This window comes from Brassica napus, chromosome A7 (assembly GCF_020379485.1).
Source record: "Brassica napus cultivar Da-Ae chromosome A7, Da-Ae, whole genome shotgun sequence".
Taxonomy (NCBI): Eukaryota; Viridiplantae; Streptophyta; class Magnoliopsida; order Brassicales; family Brassicaceae; genus Brassica; species Brassica napus.
The window spans coordinates 19,280,842-19,296,854 of NC_063440.1; the positions used below are offsets into that span (position 1 = coordinate 19,280,842).

The following is a 16,013-nucleotide window of genomic DNA, read 5'->3' on the forward strand; positions in this document are numbered from 1 at the left end:
CAAGTAAAAAAACTTTCTTAAGTTTAAACCAAATTTTAGTAGAAATGTGGTTCTGAAAAGTAACTCTATTCGATCATATTTGATTTACATAGAAAAATATTATTTTCATCCTAATTTTACTGTATTTGCTTATGAATTTGCACAGACATTTCTGATTTTGGAAATATAGATCAAGTTCACATTTTTCAAATTATTTTTGCAAACAGCGAAACACTTCTCTGAAAATGAATGTCGTATTGCCTAGAGCAATCATTCTATCTCGAGATGTTTCTTATGCAACTGTGTTACTATTAATCCATGAGGCATAGATTTCACAAATCCTACAATCAAAAAAGAAATAGTGTGTAATTTTTAACTAAGTGATTCACATAATTTTCAAGCACCATTACTAATAGTCTTACCAACATTATATAGAAAAAAACAATAAATTAAACGTTGTTGGCAACAAAACTGAATCATATAAAGGACTTATTATATACTTTTTATTTTCCTATTTTCATTTATTTTGTTATCTCAGCTTGGCGATGAAGGGAACAAGACTGAAAACCCTTGACCAACTCTATTATCTGTCAACCACCAGGACTTCTGTTCCACGAAAGGTACGATGGATCTCCGAGTTGCCTGAAACTCATAAGACAACAAATATCATTTCACTGTACACAATCATTGAGAAAATATTAACAAAATGAAGATGAAGAAGGTACCTTGGCTTAACTAGATACAATACAGAGAATGTAACGGCCAGGAACAAGCAGATGCTTCCCACAGTCAGGTAAGCAACTCCTAGGAAGTCGTTCCTTCCACCTAGCCAGCTAGTTGTTGATAGCACGAGCTTCTTCTCACCATTGAAGCTGTAAGTGTTGTAGTTGTTCTCCAACAAGACCATTATGGTGTCCCCAGCGTTCAGGTCCGTTTCAATCTTCCCATACAGCTTCCTAAATATTGGCAATGCCGCGGTTCGCATCCACACTATCAGGTCTTCTTGCTCACTCAACTGTACAAACAAAGAACATTCTTACAATTGTTAACATCCCATTCAAAAAGAATCTAAAGTGACCTCTGGACACAATCAGATGAAACATTCGTTTTGATCTCTAAATTGTTGAACTTCTTTATTAAGATTAATATGAAAATGTTTATGATTTCTAAATCTCAGATCCGGCCATGAAAAGTGATACAGAACGTTTTTTTTATTACCGGTTTTTTGGGATCAAGAGTTCCACCGCCTATAGGTGCTCCTGTCTGAAAGTTTTTAGGGTAGACAGTTTTCCCAAACTTGCTGTCTCTGTCACTCTTCCAGGAGATGTCTTTCTTATTCACAAGAAGCTCTTGGCTATTTCTTGAAAATTTATAAGTATCATTGAACAAACTCCAAGCAACAAGACCACATGGAACAATTGGGTGTCCAGCGACATTATCCTCAGGTGCACAAGTCTGCACATCATTCTCTTCTTTTGGACTTCTTAGCTGTGCATCGTTTCGGCTTTTCACATACCTACACATAGAATCAACCAGCGTTGTAACTGATACCACCAAGACACATATTCATGACGTGAAGCCCTCATGACAGTACCGTCTATGGTTTTGGTAGTAATTCTCAAGTTGGTAATACACATAGACAGGATGTTTCATAGTTTTTGTGACCTGCAGAAACAGAGAAAAGTTTGTGAAGGAGCCATAAATAAGAGAACAGCTAACATATTTATACACCACACAGAAGAAGATGTCTACCGTTATTGTTCTGTTACACATTTTATCTCCTTCACCCTGTATGTAACCGACCTTGTTGGCCCTAGATGATTCTGGAACACAGTCTGTGTCATATCGATCAACAATCTCGATCACCTTCATGCATGTATGATAATGAAACAAATCCTCAATAAGCTAGGAAACAAACATGAGAAAAAGACAGAAAACGTTAGCCTAATGAAGACATACTCCCTGAGAAGCAAATAGGCAGATCACTCCGAGGGGAATGAAGACCACCCCAGCAACAAGAAATGTCAAGATCACCTGCAAATAGAAACTAGCAGTTAGAAAATAGAAAAGGAAGTAACATTCGATGTGACATAATAGAGAAGGAACTCACCCAGCTTGGAGTAAGAATTGGCTTGCAAGCTGGAAGCTCCTGCTGAGTAAATCTTGAATCTGGTAAGGAATATTTTGAGGATAACACAACACTTGTTAAGAACAGAGAGAACCCAAATCAAACTCCACGATTTGGTTTAATGGGAGAAAGATGGTAAACGTTACAAACAAAAAAGCTATAGTAATCCAACAACCAAACGTAAGTTTATACAATAATTCAATATAAAATGAATTTTTCGTCCAGGACGAGGATAACTTAAGACACAAAGCTGATGAACAGTATCTAGTCGTATACATCCAAGAATCAAGACCAAACATAGAATATACAAGAATGCCTTGTGTATACACATGTAAAGATAGATTTTGCCATGATACGAAACATGGTGATCAAAAGGCATATAAATAAACATCATAAACAAAGAATAAAGTTTCTGACTTTCTGTGGGAGAAAAAACAAGAAATGCATCAATGTATGTAAGGCATGAAAAATTGTGAAAAGTTAAGGGTGATAAATAGATAGATAGATAGATCACATTTTGGTCGCTTCGATGTTTTCTTTACACCGGAAGGCTCAGACGGTCCTCCGCCTCCACCAGAACTCATTGTCGAACCAAATCAAAGGATATTTTTCTTGGCAATTCTGAATAGAATAAATGATGGAGAAACAGATCCAACTCTAATGGTGGCAAAGAATGTTAGGTACGAGATGATAATTAAAGAGAGAAATCATTTTTGGTAAAGAATTGGAAACTTTTGTGAGTACTATGCGGAGGAGCCAAAACGTGTACTATATTTATAAACCGTATTCTTGTTATCGAGTTTTTCCTTTTCTGTAAACAGTATGTCTAGTATACTATACTAGTAGTGTATACAACAAGAACCTCTCTTAGCGAGATAACTTTTCTCTCGAAACCTTTAACTTTCTTATAAAAAAAAAAAAATTATTTCAGAAGGTTTAAAGTTAGTTGAGAAGATGAGAGTGTTCGATGTTTTTGCTTTCCAGTTACGGTGTTCCCGAGGCATAAACTATGTACATATGACGTTAAACTATGTACGTATGACGTTTCCCACTATCATCTTTGGCCTATCAAAGTTTGATACCCTCATGTCCCGAAGATATATATGAGAGTTTGTAAATTTCAAACTATTAGGAAGGATACAAATATATGGGAATATACGATATTAACATATCTCTTTAGGATATATTCGAAGTCGGTTTAGTATATTTCCATTATTCCTTCTCATCAAGTTTGTATAAATACATTGTAAGGCACGTTAATTATCAATAAGAAAGTCTTCTCTAAACATTGAGTACTTGTTTTTAACATGGTATCAGAGCAGAAAATCTCTGAGACCTAGATTTTTTTTTTTTTTTTTTTTTTAGCTCTGTTAAGATCTTCAAAGTTCGAAGGCCTAAGTTGTGTTGCTGGTTCTCTGTGAGATTCAGTAAGTATGGTTGATGGGGATGAATCGTCCGCTATCAAGAGTGGAACGTCGGACAATGTCGGTGACGTTGGAAACAAGGTGGTCACGCCTTACTCTCTCTTTGCATCCGACAATCCGGGAGCTATGATCACGTCAGTGACGTTGACAGGAGAGAATTATAATGAGTGGTCTAGTGAGATGACCAATGCACTGCGAGCAAAACGGAAGCTTGGGTTCATCGAGGGTACCATACCGAAGCCGTTGGCAACTGATTCAAATCTGGAACTCTGGCTCTCCGTTAACTCTATGATAGTAGGGTGGATTCGGACGTCTATCGAACCACGCGTCCGCTCGACTGTCACCTTTGTTCAGGACTCGCACAAGCTATGGGAGAATTTAAGAAAACGATTCTCGGTTGGCAATAAAGTTCGTGTGCATCACTTGAAAGAGCAACTTGCAGTTTGCCGACAAGAGGGTGCGTCTGTAATCGATTACTATGGTCGTTTGTCCAAGATTTGGGAAGAGCTGGATATGTACAAGCCCCTCCCCTCGTGTTCATGTTCTGCAGTTGCAGAGTTCGAAAGAGATAGAGAAGAAGAAAAGGTCCACCAATTTGTTATGGGATTGGATCAAGCGCGTTTTGGAAGTATGTGTCAGGGAATAATCTTGTCTGATTCTGCACTAGACATTGGCGAGATTTATGCCAAGTTGATAAGAGAAGAACAACGTCTAAACTCAGTCAAAGAAAGAGAAGTGCAACAGAATGCTGTCGGGTTTGCAGTAAAGAAAGAAGAAGGTTCGACAAATTCTGATCAGCAAAGTTCACGCAATCGCGTGGCTCAGTGTTCACACTGCGGTCGTAGTGGTCACGAAAAGGCGAACTGTTGGCAATTGGTTGGCTTTCCCGACTGGTGGGAAGAACGCACAACAAACAGAGGCGGAGGAGGTAACAGAGGAGCTTCCAGAGGTGGTCGTGGTCGAGGTGGCTCTGATCGTACCAGAAACAGTGGAGCAAGAGCCCATGCTACCACATCCAACTCGTCTAACTTTCCTGAGCTAACACAGGAACAATGGAGAACGTTGACTCAGATGATCAATGAAAAGTCCTCCGCGTCCTCTGATAAGCTATCCGGTAAGAGTAAACTTGGAGATTTGATACTCGACACCGGAGCCTCTCACCATATGACAGGGGATATGTCGTTTCTTATAAACACAAAGAGTATTGCTTCATGCCCTGTCGGGTTTGCAGATGGCAATAAGGCATATGCAACGCACACGGGAATGTTTCCCTTGACTGATCGGATCACTTTAGATCATGTCTTATTTGTGCCAAATTTAAACTGCTCATTGATATCAGTTTCGAAGCTGTTAAAACAGACGAATTGCTTTGCGTTACTGACTGATACAATTTGTCTATTACAGGATCGTTTCACGAGGACCTTGATTGGAGCCGGTAAGGAACGAGATGGGGTGTACTACTTCACGGATGTCATGGCTGCTAGGGTTCATCGTGTTTCTGCTCCTGTTGCTAAATCCGCTGATCATCTTCGTTGGCACCAGAGGCTGGGACACCCCTCTTCTTCTGTTTTATCAAGTTTACCTATGTTTTCGTCTAATAAACTAGCTACCCTAAGTCCTTGTGACACGTGTTTTAGGGCTAAGCAGACAAGAGAAGTGTTTTTTGATAGTATTAATAAATCAAATGAGTGTTTTGCTTTGATTCACTGCGATGTTTGGGGTCCATACAGAACTCGTGCTACTTCTGGTGCAGTGTACTTTTTTAACAGTGGTTGATGATCATTCGCGAGCCGTATGGACATATCTCATGCTTGAGAAGTCTGAAGTTCGTGCGATCTTGACTAATTTTTGTCGCATGACTTCAAATCAGTTCGGTAAAACGGTTAAGACCGTACGGTCCGATAATGGAACAGAGTTCATGTGCTTGGCAAGATTCTTTCGAGAGAATGGAATCATTCATCAAACGTCTTGTGTAGACACGCCTCAACAAAATGGACGTGTCGAAAGAAAACATCGTCATATTCTTAATGTAGCTCGTGCTATATTATTTCAAGGAAGTCTGCCAGTGAGGTTTTGGGGTGAAGCTATCATGACAGCAACCCACCTTATCAATCGAACTCCTACGCCGATTCTGCGCAATGCCTCGCCATACGAGGTTCTACATGGTGAAAAGCCGAGTTATGACCATCTCAGAGTATTTGGTAGTCTTTGTTACACACACTTAAGAGCTCGCAACAAAGACAAATTTGGTCCCCGAAGTCGTAAATGTATTTTCGTCGGTTACCCTTTCGCTCAAAAGGGTTGGAAAGTTTTCGATCTTGAGAAGGAAGAATTCTTTATTTCTCGAGATGTTGTATTCTATGAGGACGTTTTCCCTATGGCTTCCGCTTCCAGAGACTCGTCACCATCTTTATCTGTTCCTATAGTATCTCCGAACACTGCCATTGAACAGTCTGACACCGACTGGCTGTTCGAGTCTGTTCCTACCTCACTCGACAGGGGGAGTAATACAGTAACTGATACTACCACAGCTGAGGTAGTACAACCTTTGCCTGCACCATCTATGGTTTCTACTGAGCAGATTCAAGTAACTGCAGATGTCGACACCGGCCCTGTTCAAGAATCTGCGCCAGAACAAGACGCCTTAAGTACTGATCCAGTTGTGCTAGGCAGAGGACAACGAGTTCGACTTCCTTCTGTAAAACTGAAGGACTATGTTAACTACAATGCTTCATGTATCCAAGACACCCATCTCGTTTCACACTGTGCTTTGTCTTCGTCCTCAGCGAACGATCCAGGTATGACAATATGTCCTTTCGCTACATATATCTCTGATGCTGCCTTTTCACCTGTGCATCAAGCTTTCTTAGCAGCTGTTACTTCAGGAGTTGAACCTAAACGTTATCATCAAGCTATTAAAGAGAAGGTTTGGCGTGACTCAATGAAAGAAGAAGTTACTGCTCATGAGGAGCAAGGTACATGGGACATTACTTCGCTTCCGCCAGGCAAGACTGCTGTAGGTTCTCAATGGGTTTATAAGATCAAGTACAACACGGATGGAACTATTAGGCGACACAAGTCTCGTCTAGTGGCCAATGGCAACAAACAAGTTCAGGGTGAAGACTTTGATGAGACCTTTGCCCCAGTCGTCAAAATGGGCACTGTACGTATGCTTCTTCGCATTGCCGCAGCTAAGAAGTGGGAAGTTCACCAAATGGATGTTCATAACGCTTTTCTTCATGGTGATCTTGAGGAAGAAGTTTATATGCGGTTACCTCCAGGCTTTACTCATTCTGATCCAACAAAAGTTTGTCGTCTCCGAAAGTCTATTTATGGTCTTCGGCAAGCTCCCCGGTGTTGGTTCTCCAAGCTGTCTAAGGCCCTCATTCAGTTCGGTTTTATTCAATCCTACTCCGACTATTCGTTGTTTATCTACTCTAAAGGCACTGTTGAGGTACGAGTGTTGGTCTATGTAGATGATTTAGTCATCGCTAGTAACAGTCTTGCCAAACTCACCAAGTTTAAGGAATATTTGGGACAGCAGTTTCGCATGAAAGATCTAGGGAAGTTGAAATATTTTCTTGGCATAGAAGTATCTCGGTCTGAAGAAGGTATGTTCTTGTCACAGCGTAAATACATCATGGACATTGTCGCTGATGCAGGTCTTCTTGAAGCTCGTCCAGCGTGCACACCGGTTGAACAAAACCACAAGATTGCTTCCGATCAGACGCCTCTACTCCCTGATCCAAAGTTTTACCGTAGACTTGTTGGTCGACTAGTCTATCTGTCTATGACTCGCCCTGATTTATGTTATTCTATTCACCTGCTATCTCAATTTATGAAGTCGCCTCGTGAAGGTCACTTGGATGCAGCATTGCGAGTGGTTCGCTATCTTAAAGGTTCTTCCAGCCAAGGAATACTCATGAGCTCTGATGAAGATCTTGCTCTTTCTGTTTACTGTGACGCTGATTGGAGTTCTTGTCCTGTTAGTCGTCGGTCCTTAAGTTCGTTTGTCGTTCTGCTTGGTGATTCACCTGTCACATGGAAGACCAAGAAACAAGATACAGTTGCTCATTCTTCGGCTGAAGCAGAATACAGGGCAATGGCGAAGGCTACTCGAGAGATGAAGTGGATTGTTCCTTTGGTTAAGGATCTTGGTATTCCTGTCTCTACACCAGTTTCTTTCTTCTGTGATAGTCAAGCAGCTATATATATTGCAGCTAACCCGGTGTTCCATGAAAGAACAAAACATATCGAACGAGATTGTCATAGCATTCGCGATGCGGTTCTGGCTGGTTTGATCGCCACTAAACACGTACGTACTAAGGATCAGCTCGCTGATATCTTGACGAAGGCACTTGGGAAACCACAGTTTGAAGTGTTATTGTCCAAGTTGGGCATGAAGAAACTCCACACTCCAACTTGAGGGGGAGTATTAGGAAGGATACAAATATATGGGAATATACGATATTAACATATCTCTTTAGGATATATTCGAAGTCGGTTTAGTATATTTCCATTATTCCTTCTCATCAAGTTTGTATAAATACATTGTAAGGCACGTTAATTATCAATAAGAAAGTCTTCTCTAAACATTGAGTACTTGTTTTTAACACAAACACATACAGTACTCTTTCCGTTATAACATGTGATCTGGTTTTATCAACCCATCTCCTACGTGCTTATATTGTCGTCAATGTGGCCACTAATATGATGTATGACTATTGTGGCTGGAATGCTAGTTTTTAACAATGTTTCTGATGTGATCTTGAACTTCTGAGCCGAACATTTTCTTCTCAGCTGTTTTTGGGAGTTTTTCTTTTGTATGATTCATTTGCATGTTTATTTTCAACAGGGTGCACTTAACGTGCCAATGTGGTCATCGGAAATGCTCTTGAGTATGGGGATTCGTTCCTTGCTTACGAGTCCACAGGTTTCTCCAATCATCTTTGTTTCTTGTGCTACTTAGGTGAGGGAAATCATGTTCTTCACAGGATCAACACAGAACTTGGAAAAAAATTGATGGTCTTGTTCAGGTAGAGTCATTAGTACAAGATGCTGTTTTCAAGGTTTATTTTTCCCTTAGCATCCTTGTTAAGCAAGGCCGTTCATATTTTTATATTTGTATGCAACTCAGCAATAAACAATTCTTGTATTTACCCAATTCAGATATACTAACAGCGGTATAAGTTTATGTATTTGTTGTTGTCTTCTTAAAGGGAGCAAAAATCTTTCTCGGCGGTAAAAGGCACAGTCTAGGGATGACATTAGAAACATTTAATTAATGTTCCTTGCATTTATTTTATCAGAACTAATTATCTTCTCTCAGGAAGGAGATTTTCAAACCCGTAGCTCTCCTTATTCAGGTCAAAAACCAAGTAGGACGCTGTCAGAATCACTATTGCAGGTATGTCCTCATGTATTCTTAGTAACCTTTTTCTATATGTTGAATTCTCGGGATAAAAAAGTAAAGTAACTGATGAAATGTGTGTGTGCAGGACTTGCTGCTTGTATATTCACAAAAGTAGTGTCCAACGATCGTGGTATTTCTCTGAAGTACTTGAATACGTACTTGTAAGAGTGAACAAAAGACTCAAATCAAAAGAGGCAAGACTAGAAATAGAAGAAGCACATCTTCCAAATTATAGCCATACATTTAATTTCTTACATCTTTTAATCCCAGGGAGTGAAGCAGACTGATCTTGGAAGGGAAGGATCCAAGTATGGTATGGACGAATACCTCTAGCTAGGTAACTCAGAACCCTTGTTTCTCTCATAACAACATATGCTTCATCTTATCGAATCAACTTGTTTTAGAGAGATTGAATTGATTATGATATTAGAAATCTCACATGAAGATGTAAAAAAGTGTGCAAGTTTATAGATAGTTACAAAGTGTTCTTTATATTTGGCTCGTAATGTTCATTTGCTTTCAACTTGTTTAAGGTGAATTTTTGTGTAGTATTCGGCAGTTTTGCTTTGTATATACTAAAAAGAGAGTGGGTCTTGTTCTTTGATAACAATTATTAGAAATTCCTACAAAACAATTTTTCATTAGTATCTTATTATATAAAATACTTCTCGTGTGCCACATAGTTTCATTTCTGTTTAAAAGGTATTCTATAGTTTGTTCAAAAAAACATTTTAACAGTTAATCAAAGTTGAGAGATTGATTCTAAAAATACTAAAAAATGGTCTAACTGCTAAAACTTTTATTATCTAGTAGATATTTTGCATATAATATGTTCAATTTTTATTGGGATCGAAATCTATTTTGCAAAGAATAACTAAATACATAGTCTTAGCCTTTTAAAATATTTACGGTCATATGATTCAAAACTTCTTAGCTATTCAAAAAAAGTTGAATTATGTTTCAAAATAGAGTTAGAATACATGGTTCTGGGCCAAACTTATGATTTTTTTTCTTTTATCGTTTTTTTATTGTGGAAAAGATAAGAAGGGCGGAAGGAATATATTCATTTCGAAGACAAAATTCGAAAGCACCTTAAAAAGATGCTTGAAGTTCAAGCAACCATGGCATCTTTTTTTTTTTAACCGACTTCATTGTAAATTTGTGATTAATTATTTTTGTTTTTAAGTTCTTAGTTTGCTTCAACAACAATTAGCTAATAGTGGAACATTAACTTTACCTGGTTATAATATATGCAAAAAAAAAAAAGTTAGCTTACAAGTAAAAGTTAGCTTGAAATCATTATTAAGAACATTAATCAAGAAAAATGAGAACTTAAATGATCTTTAAGGAATTAACTATGAAGAATGTCTGCGTATCTAAAAATTTTAAAGGTTCAGAAAATTCTAATTAGTATTGCATTTAAATGCGGGTGGCCAAGTTTATACGGTTGGCATCTCTCGCGGAGTTCTACTTTCATTTTTGTTTTAATAGTGTTGGCGCAATAAGAATCTATCTTTATTCACCAAAGAGGAGAGGAATTGATTCCAATTCTCATTCAATTTGAACTTTGAACTTTGATTTTTCTTTTCTTTGATTTGCTTACAAAAAAATATTTATTAATGTAAAAGTTAACACCATTTTCACATTTTATTTAGCCAGATACTATAGGAATAATTGATTGTACAAATAATTTGATTAATCCCCAATTCAATATTATTGGCAAGAAAAACATTGTTTCTTTGACCCCAAATTTTTTGTTCCTGATTAAATCCAACTCCTTAATGTCTGGAAAATGCATTACCATGTATAGCTAGCTGCACAATCTTCAGTCCTACAAAAGCCAAAAAGAGTTTTAGCCCCAGCAAGCTTTAGCAAAAAAAAAAATGGAGAAAAGAAGAAAACATATGGTAAAAATAAAATGAAGAATAAAAGAGCTTTAATAAGTAGAAGAAGAGGTCCCCAACAGTAACACTATCTTTAAAACATTGATACAAATTCTCCACATATCACTAAACCATGTATATGCATAACTTTAATGTTTTGGTTCCATATTCTTATGTTATTTTCACGCTTTAATTCCATATTCATTCACTAAATGCATATTGGGCTACACTGAACGTTTTCCTGTTTTCCCTTCATACTTAATACAAAACTATAATATATTTAAATTTTCTGATTTGATGCAAATTCTATAGTTCTAGATCATATGCTCTATTTTGTGTGTGCATATCATTCTCAGCTATATTCATTGATTTATTCTTGTTCTATGTAATATGCCATGGGAGCTCCCACTCATATATATATTAGGTTGACCATTATACATAAATCGATATATATATTAAAATAATATATATTTAATAATAGATATTAAATACTTTAGATTCAATGTAATTTTGAGATATTTCAAAACATTTTAATGTATTACATGCACCTTCCATAATACATAACCTATTTTATATGTATACAGTAAGAACTCTATAATTTAATATTCAGTAAATTAATAATACGATAAATTAATAAATTTCACCGATTTCAATCTAGAACCAGTATAAATATGATAATTCGATAAAATAATAAGATAATATATTTTTGAAAACTCTTATGTAAATATATGATCACATTAAAATCATAAATTAATAACTATTATATATATAAATTTATATAAACAAACAAAATACTATATTGTCTGTTTTTTATTTTAAAATAAAATTCATTTATAGTTTTTCCTTATAATTTAATATTTTGATGTTATTTCATAGAATTACATATAAAACGCATTTAAATTTTAGGACATATAATTTCAATACTTCAAATTTATCAAATAATCTAATAGAAATAGAAAAAAAATCAAATTTATAAAATTTAATTAGTGTATTATATCGCGAAATCAAAATTTATTTTCTAATTTTAAAAATAATATATAAATATAAATCTAAAAAGGAAATATTTATTAAACTAATAACTTTATAAACTAATAAATTATCATGATCCCAATATTATTAATTTATAGTTTTTTACTATATTTAGTTAATTCGTATAGGATGCCCGATGTTTAAACTTACCTTTTAAAATATATATATATGAAATGGGTGTAAAGCTTTTTCTACTGTAGAATTAATTTTATAATTAAAACTTTCACAATATTTAAAGTAATTTGAAACATAATTACTTCATGTATATGGATAAATGTCCTTACAGACATTTTATTGTAAGTAATTCAAAGGTATCAAGCTGAGAGTAATAAAAACAATTGAAAAGATAGCGACAGTGTCTTTTCACAAAGGTGCGTCTATAAAACAATATTAATAACATATTTATAACCAAATATTAATTTTATTTTAGTCACAAACAAAAGAAAATTTCAAAAAGACAAGAGCGAGAGAGAGCAATAAAGCCGTCAGCTGATCTCTTCAAAAACGCATCGTATTCTCTCTTACATTTTTGCATCACATTCGTTTCTTTGAATCTCTCTGCAAGAGAGAGAAAGAGAGTACTAGAGAGAGAGAATGTTCCATGCTAAGAAACCTTCAAGTATGAATGGTTCATATGAGAACAGAGCTATGTGCGTTCAAGGCGATTCAGGCCTCGTCCTCACCACCGATCCTAAACCGCGTTTGCGTTGGACCGTCGAACTTCACGATCGTTTCGTGGACGCCGTCGCTCAACTTGGCGGCCCTGACAGTATGCACACCACCAAACGCATATATATTATCTTCATCAATTTAACAAAAAGATATAACAACAACTAACTGTTTATATCGTTTTTAATTTACAGAAGCCACTCCAAAGACGATCATGAGAGTTATGGGTGTGAAGGGTCTCACTCTTTACCACCTAAAGAGTCATCTTCAGGTATGTACACAAACATAAATTAGGGTTTTCATTTATTCCTCGCTTTTAATTTCTACTTCTCTTTATCTTTTTGTTTTTTCACTTAATAATATAATTACTATATTATTAAAAAGAATTATCTGGATCTATGTGTACAGAAATTCAGGCTTGGAAAGCAGCCGCACAAGGAGTATGGAGATCACTCAACAAAGGAAGGTTCAAGAGGTGACCACGCTTGCTTTCTCTATCATATTAGGGTTCTAGAAGTTAAACATAATTTTGTGTATATATATTTTATATACCTGTGTATGTATATTTTTAATCCATCAATTTCTCAAAAAATATTTTACCGTGTAGCTTCTGTCATGGATATTCAGCGCAACGTAGCTTCTTCTTCTGGCATGATAAGTCGCAACATGAATGAGTATATATATCCTCTCTCCTCGTTAGTTTTATATACTTTATTTTTATACTAGCAGCTACTTACACTTGATTTATTTGATCAGGATGCAAATTGAAGTGCAGAGAAGGTTGCACGAACAGCTAGAGGTAATTAAATTTTACTTATATTTTATGACATTCAACTCTTACAAATTTAATTCTGATCCATAATACATATTACATGCATTTAAATGTTTTTAGGTGCAGAGACATTTGCAGCTGAGGATTGAAGCACAAGGAAAGTACATGCAATCTATATTGGAGAGAGCTTGCCAAACCTTAACCGGTGAGAACATGGCAGCCGCCGCCGCCGTTGCGGGAGGAGGGTATAAGGGCAATTTGGAAAGTTCGAGTCTTTCCGCTGCTGTGGGTTCATCTCCTCATCCTCTTAGTTTCCCGCTGTTTCAGGACCTAAACATCTATGGAAACACAACCGAACAAGTCCTCGACCATCATAACTTCCATCACCAGAATATTGAGAACCATTACACGGGCAACAATGCTGCAGCCACAAATATTTACTTGGGAAAGAGGCGACCAAGCCCTAGTTTTGGTAACGATGTAAGGAAAGAACTTTTAATGTGGTCTGATCAAGATCAAGATCTTTCCGTAAACCAACCGTTCGATGATGAGCATCGAATTCAGATACAAATGGCTACACATATCTCCACGGATTTGGATTCTCTATCTGAAAATAACCGTGGGAAGTTACTGGAAAGGCTATCGCCTCGAAGATCACCATTGGCTCCTATGATGAACCCTAATGGTGGGTTAATACAAGGAATGAACTCACCATTTGGGTGATACAGATTTCTTTTATGTGATGCATGAGAACGTAAAAACGAGATATATATTTTGTTAAATATTATGAGCTTGACTTAGGATTTAGAGAAGAGGCCAACAAAAAAAGACAAAGTTTGTTATGTGTCGGGTTAGTTTTGCTCGTATTTAATTGTACTGAAACAATATATTTTGTTGCTATAATATTTAGATTTTATTCTGTAATAATTTTCTTCCAGCGAAATGTTTAAAATTTAATCTTTTATTAGATTTTGACCCGCGCTTTCAAAGCGCGGATTTTTTTTTTTTTCAATTGACAAATATTTAGTAAATGTCATATTTTCATATATTTGTGTTTTATTTTATAAAAGACTTAAACTTTTTATCTTTATTTATCGTATTTCATTTTAAATGACTATTTATTTTTTAAAAATTAAACTTTATTTTTTTAATGAATTAAGTTGGTATAACTCTGATAAATTAATTTAATTATGGGGTTAATATTTTAATTAAAAAATTATATACTTTAAATAAAGATTTATACTTTTCAATAAAAAAATTCAATTATTTTTATGATGCTTAAATTATATTAAGAAAAGAAAAAAATAATAATTAAGAATAGTTGAAAAAAAATTATTTGAACTTGAACTCAATGGCCCAAAAGAAAAAAAAAAGTAAGAATTGAATCTGATATTTTAATAGGCTCAAATGACCCAAGAGAGATTTGATGTGGACTGGATCCAAAAATAATGATCCAATATAGATTTGTTATTAATATTACTTAATTGCCCTTAATGAAACATGCAATGTTAGTGAAGGAAAGGGCAGGCTAAGGTAATTATGACAATAGAATCCTGCTTTAATAGTATAGATGGAATGGCCGAATGATTCAATGATTTGTTGTTGTTTTTTATCATCCAATACTGTTGTGTTTTTCTTTTTAATTTCAAGAAGTTATTATCGAATCTCATAATCTTATTGGATCAGAGAAAAGAGTAAAAGAGTCGGTTGTTAAATCTTTTCTATGTAGCTATTGAGATTTGAATCTGACACTTTTACCCTTAGAGTAAAAGGTTTTACCGGTACAGTTAGCAATTTCGGTTAATATGATTTTGTTGTTTTTATCATTCATTGTTCTTTTCTTATGTTTTATGTTGAACTAATTCTGATTTATATGTTTGATAACAGTTTTTTTTTGTTTTTATACGATTGAAAATTTAGATAAATTCACAATATTATATATTATTTTATATATTTTATACAATTTTCATAAGTGACAGTCTTGTCAATGTGAATGTATATACTAAATGATTGATACTAGAGCATCTACATCTCTATTCCATAATTTATTTTAAAATAGAATTCGAAATAACAAATGCTCTAACTTCGTTCTATTTTAACCTATAATAGAGTTAACATTTATTTATTACTCAAATGAAGTAATTATTTTATTTTTTACTCCAACTTTAGAGTATATTTAGAGTAAACTCAACTTCGTATAGAGTTACTTTATTTTAGAATAAAATTTTGAGTTTTAAATTGGAGATACTCTTACATATAATATAACATGCCATAACCAGTATATATATATATATATCATGCATGAATGTAAACAGATAATATACATTAGAGCATCTCCAATGTAAAACACTATTTTTTACTCCAAAATGGAGTAAAAGTGAAAATGGAGTAAAATTGCTCCAACCCTATTTTATTTCCCACTCCATAATGAAGTGATGAACAAACAAAAAATAGATTACTCCATTTATGGAGTAAATTTTATTATGGAGTGAGATATGAAGTGGGGTTGGAGCATTCTTTACTTCATATTCACTTTTACTCTATTTTAGAGGAGAAAATGGAGTAGGGATAGAGATGCCCTTATGGGTAGAGAATACAGATCGCTCATGTTGCAAGGCATGTAGGCTAATTTAATGCTTTTGAAGGGCCCTTTTTGCTTTTTCACGAGTTAGTTATTTCTATCTCAAGTTAGTTTGTAGTTGATGCCTTACGCTAA

The 16,013-nt window shown here is 35.3% G+C and overlaps 2 protein-coding genes across 3 annotated transcripts; one reads left to right on the forward strand and one right to left on the reverse strand.

Annotated features, from left to right (window-relative positions):
• Nucleotides 1-331: 331 nt before the first annotated feature.
• LOC106353406 (ALA-interacting subunit 5) lies at nt 332-3,044 on the reverse strand. The gene is made up of 8 exons (XM_013793161.3): nt 2,622-3,044; nt 2,090-2,148; nt 1,939-2,013; nt 1,732-1,845; nt 1,574-1,644; nt 1,198-1,495; nt 705-994; nt 332-621 (listed from the first exon to the last, which is right to left on the reverse strand). Exons 1-8 carry the CDS (start codon nt 2,689-2,691, stop codon nt 570-572), a joined length of 1,029 nt encoding a protein of 342 aa, XP_013648615.2. The 5' UTR covers nt 2,692-3,044; the 3' UTR covers nt 332-569.
• Nucleotides 3,045-8,097: 5,053 nt separating this feature from the next.
• LOC106355671 (myb family transcription factor APL-like) lies at nt 8,098-14,224 on the forward strand. 2 transcript variants are annotated; one of them, XM_048735727.1, is made up of 10 exons: nt 8,098-8,246; nt 8,387-8,567; nt 8,861-8,938; nt 9,030-9,281; nt 9,984-12,625; nt 12,720-12,796; nt 12,934-13,000; nt 13,133-13,199; nt 13,282-13,324; nt 13,418-14,224. In XM_048735727.1, the coding sequence occupies exons 5-10, from the start codon at nt 12,451-12,453 to the stop codon at nt 14,018-14,020; spliced, it is 1,032 nt and encodes a 343-aa protein (XP_048591684.1). In that variant the 5' UTR covers nt 8,098-8,246; nt 8,387-8,567; nt 8,861-8,938; nt 9,030-9,281; nt 9,984-12,450; the 3' UTR covers nt 14,021-14,224. The 2 variants fall into 2 exon arrangements, with proteins under 2 accessions (XP_048591684.1, XP_048591683.1); XM_048735726.1 differs by having other exon boundaries at nt 8,387-8,938.
• Nucleotides 14,225-16,013: the final 1,789 nt, after the last annotated feature.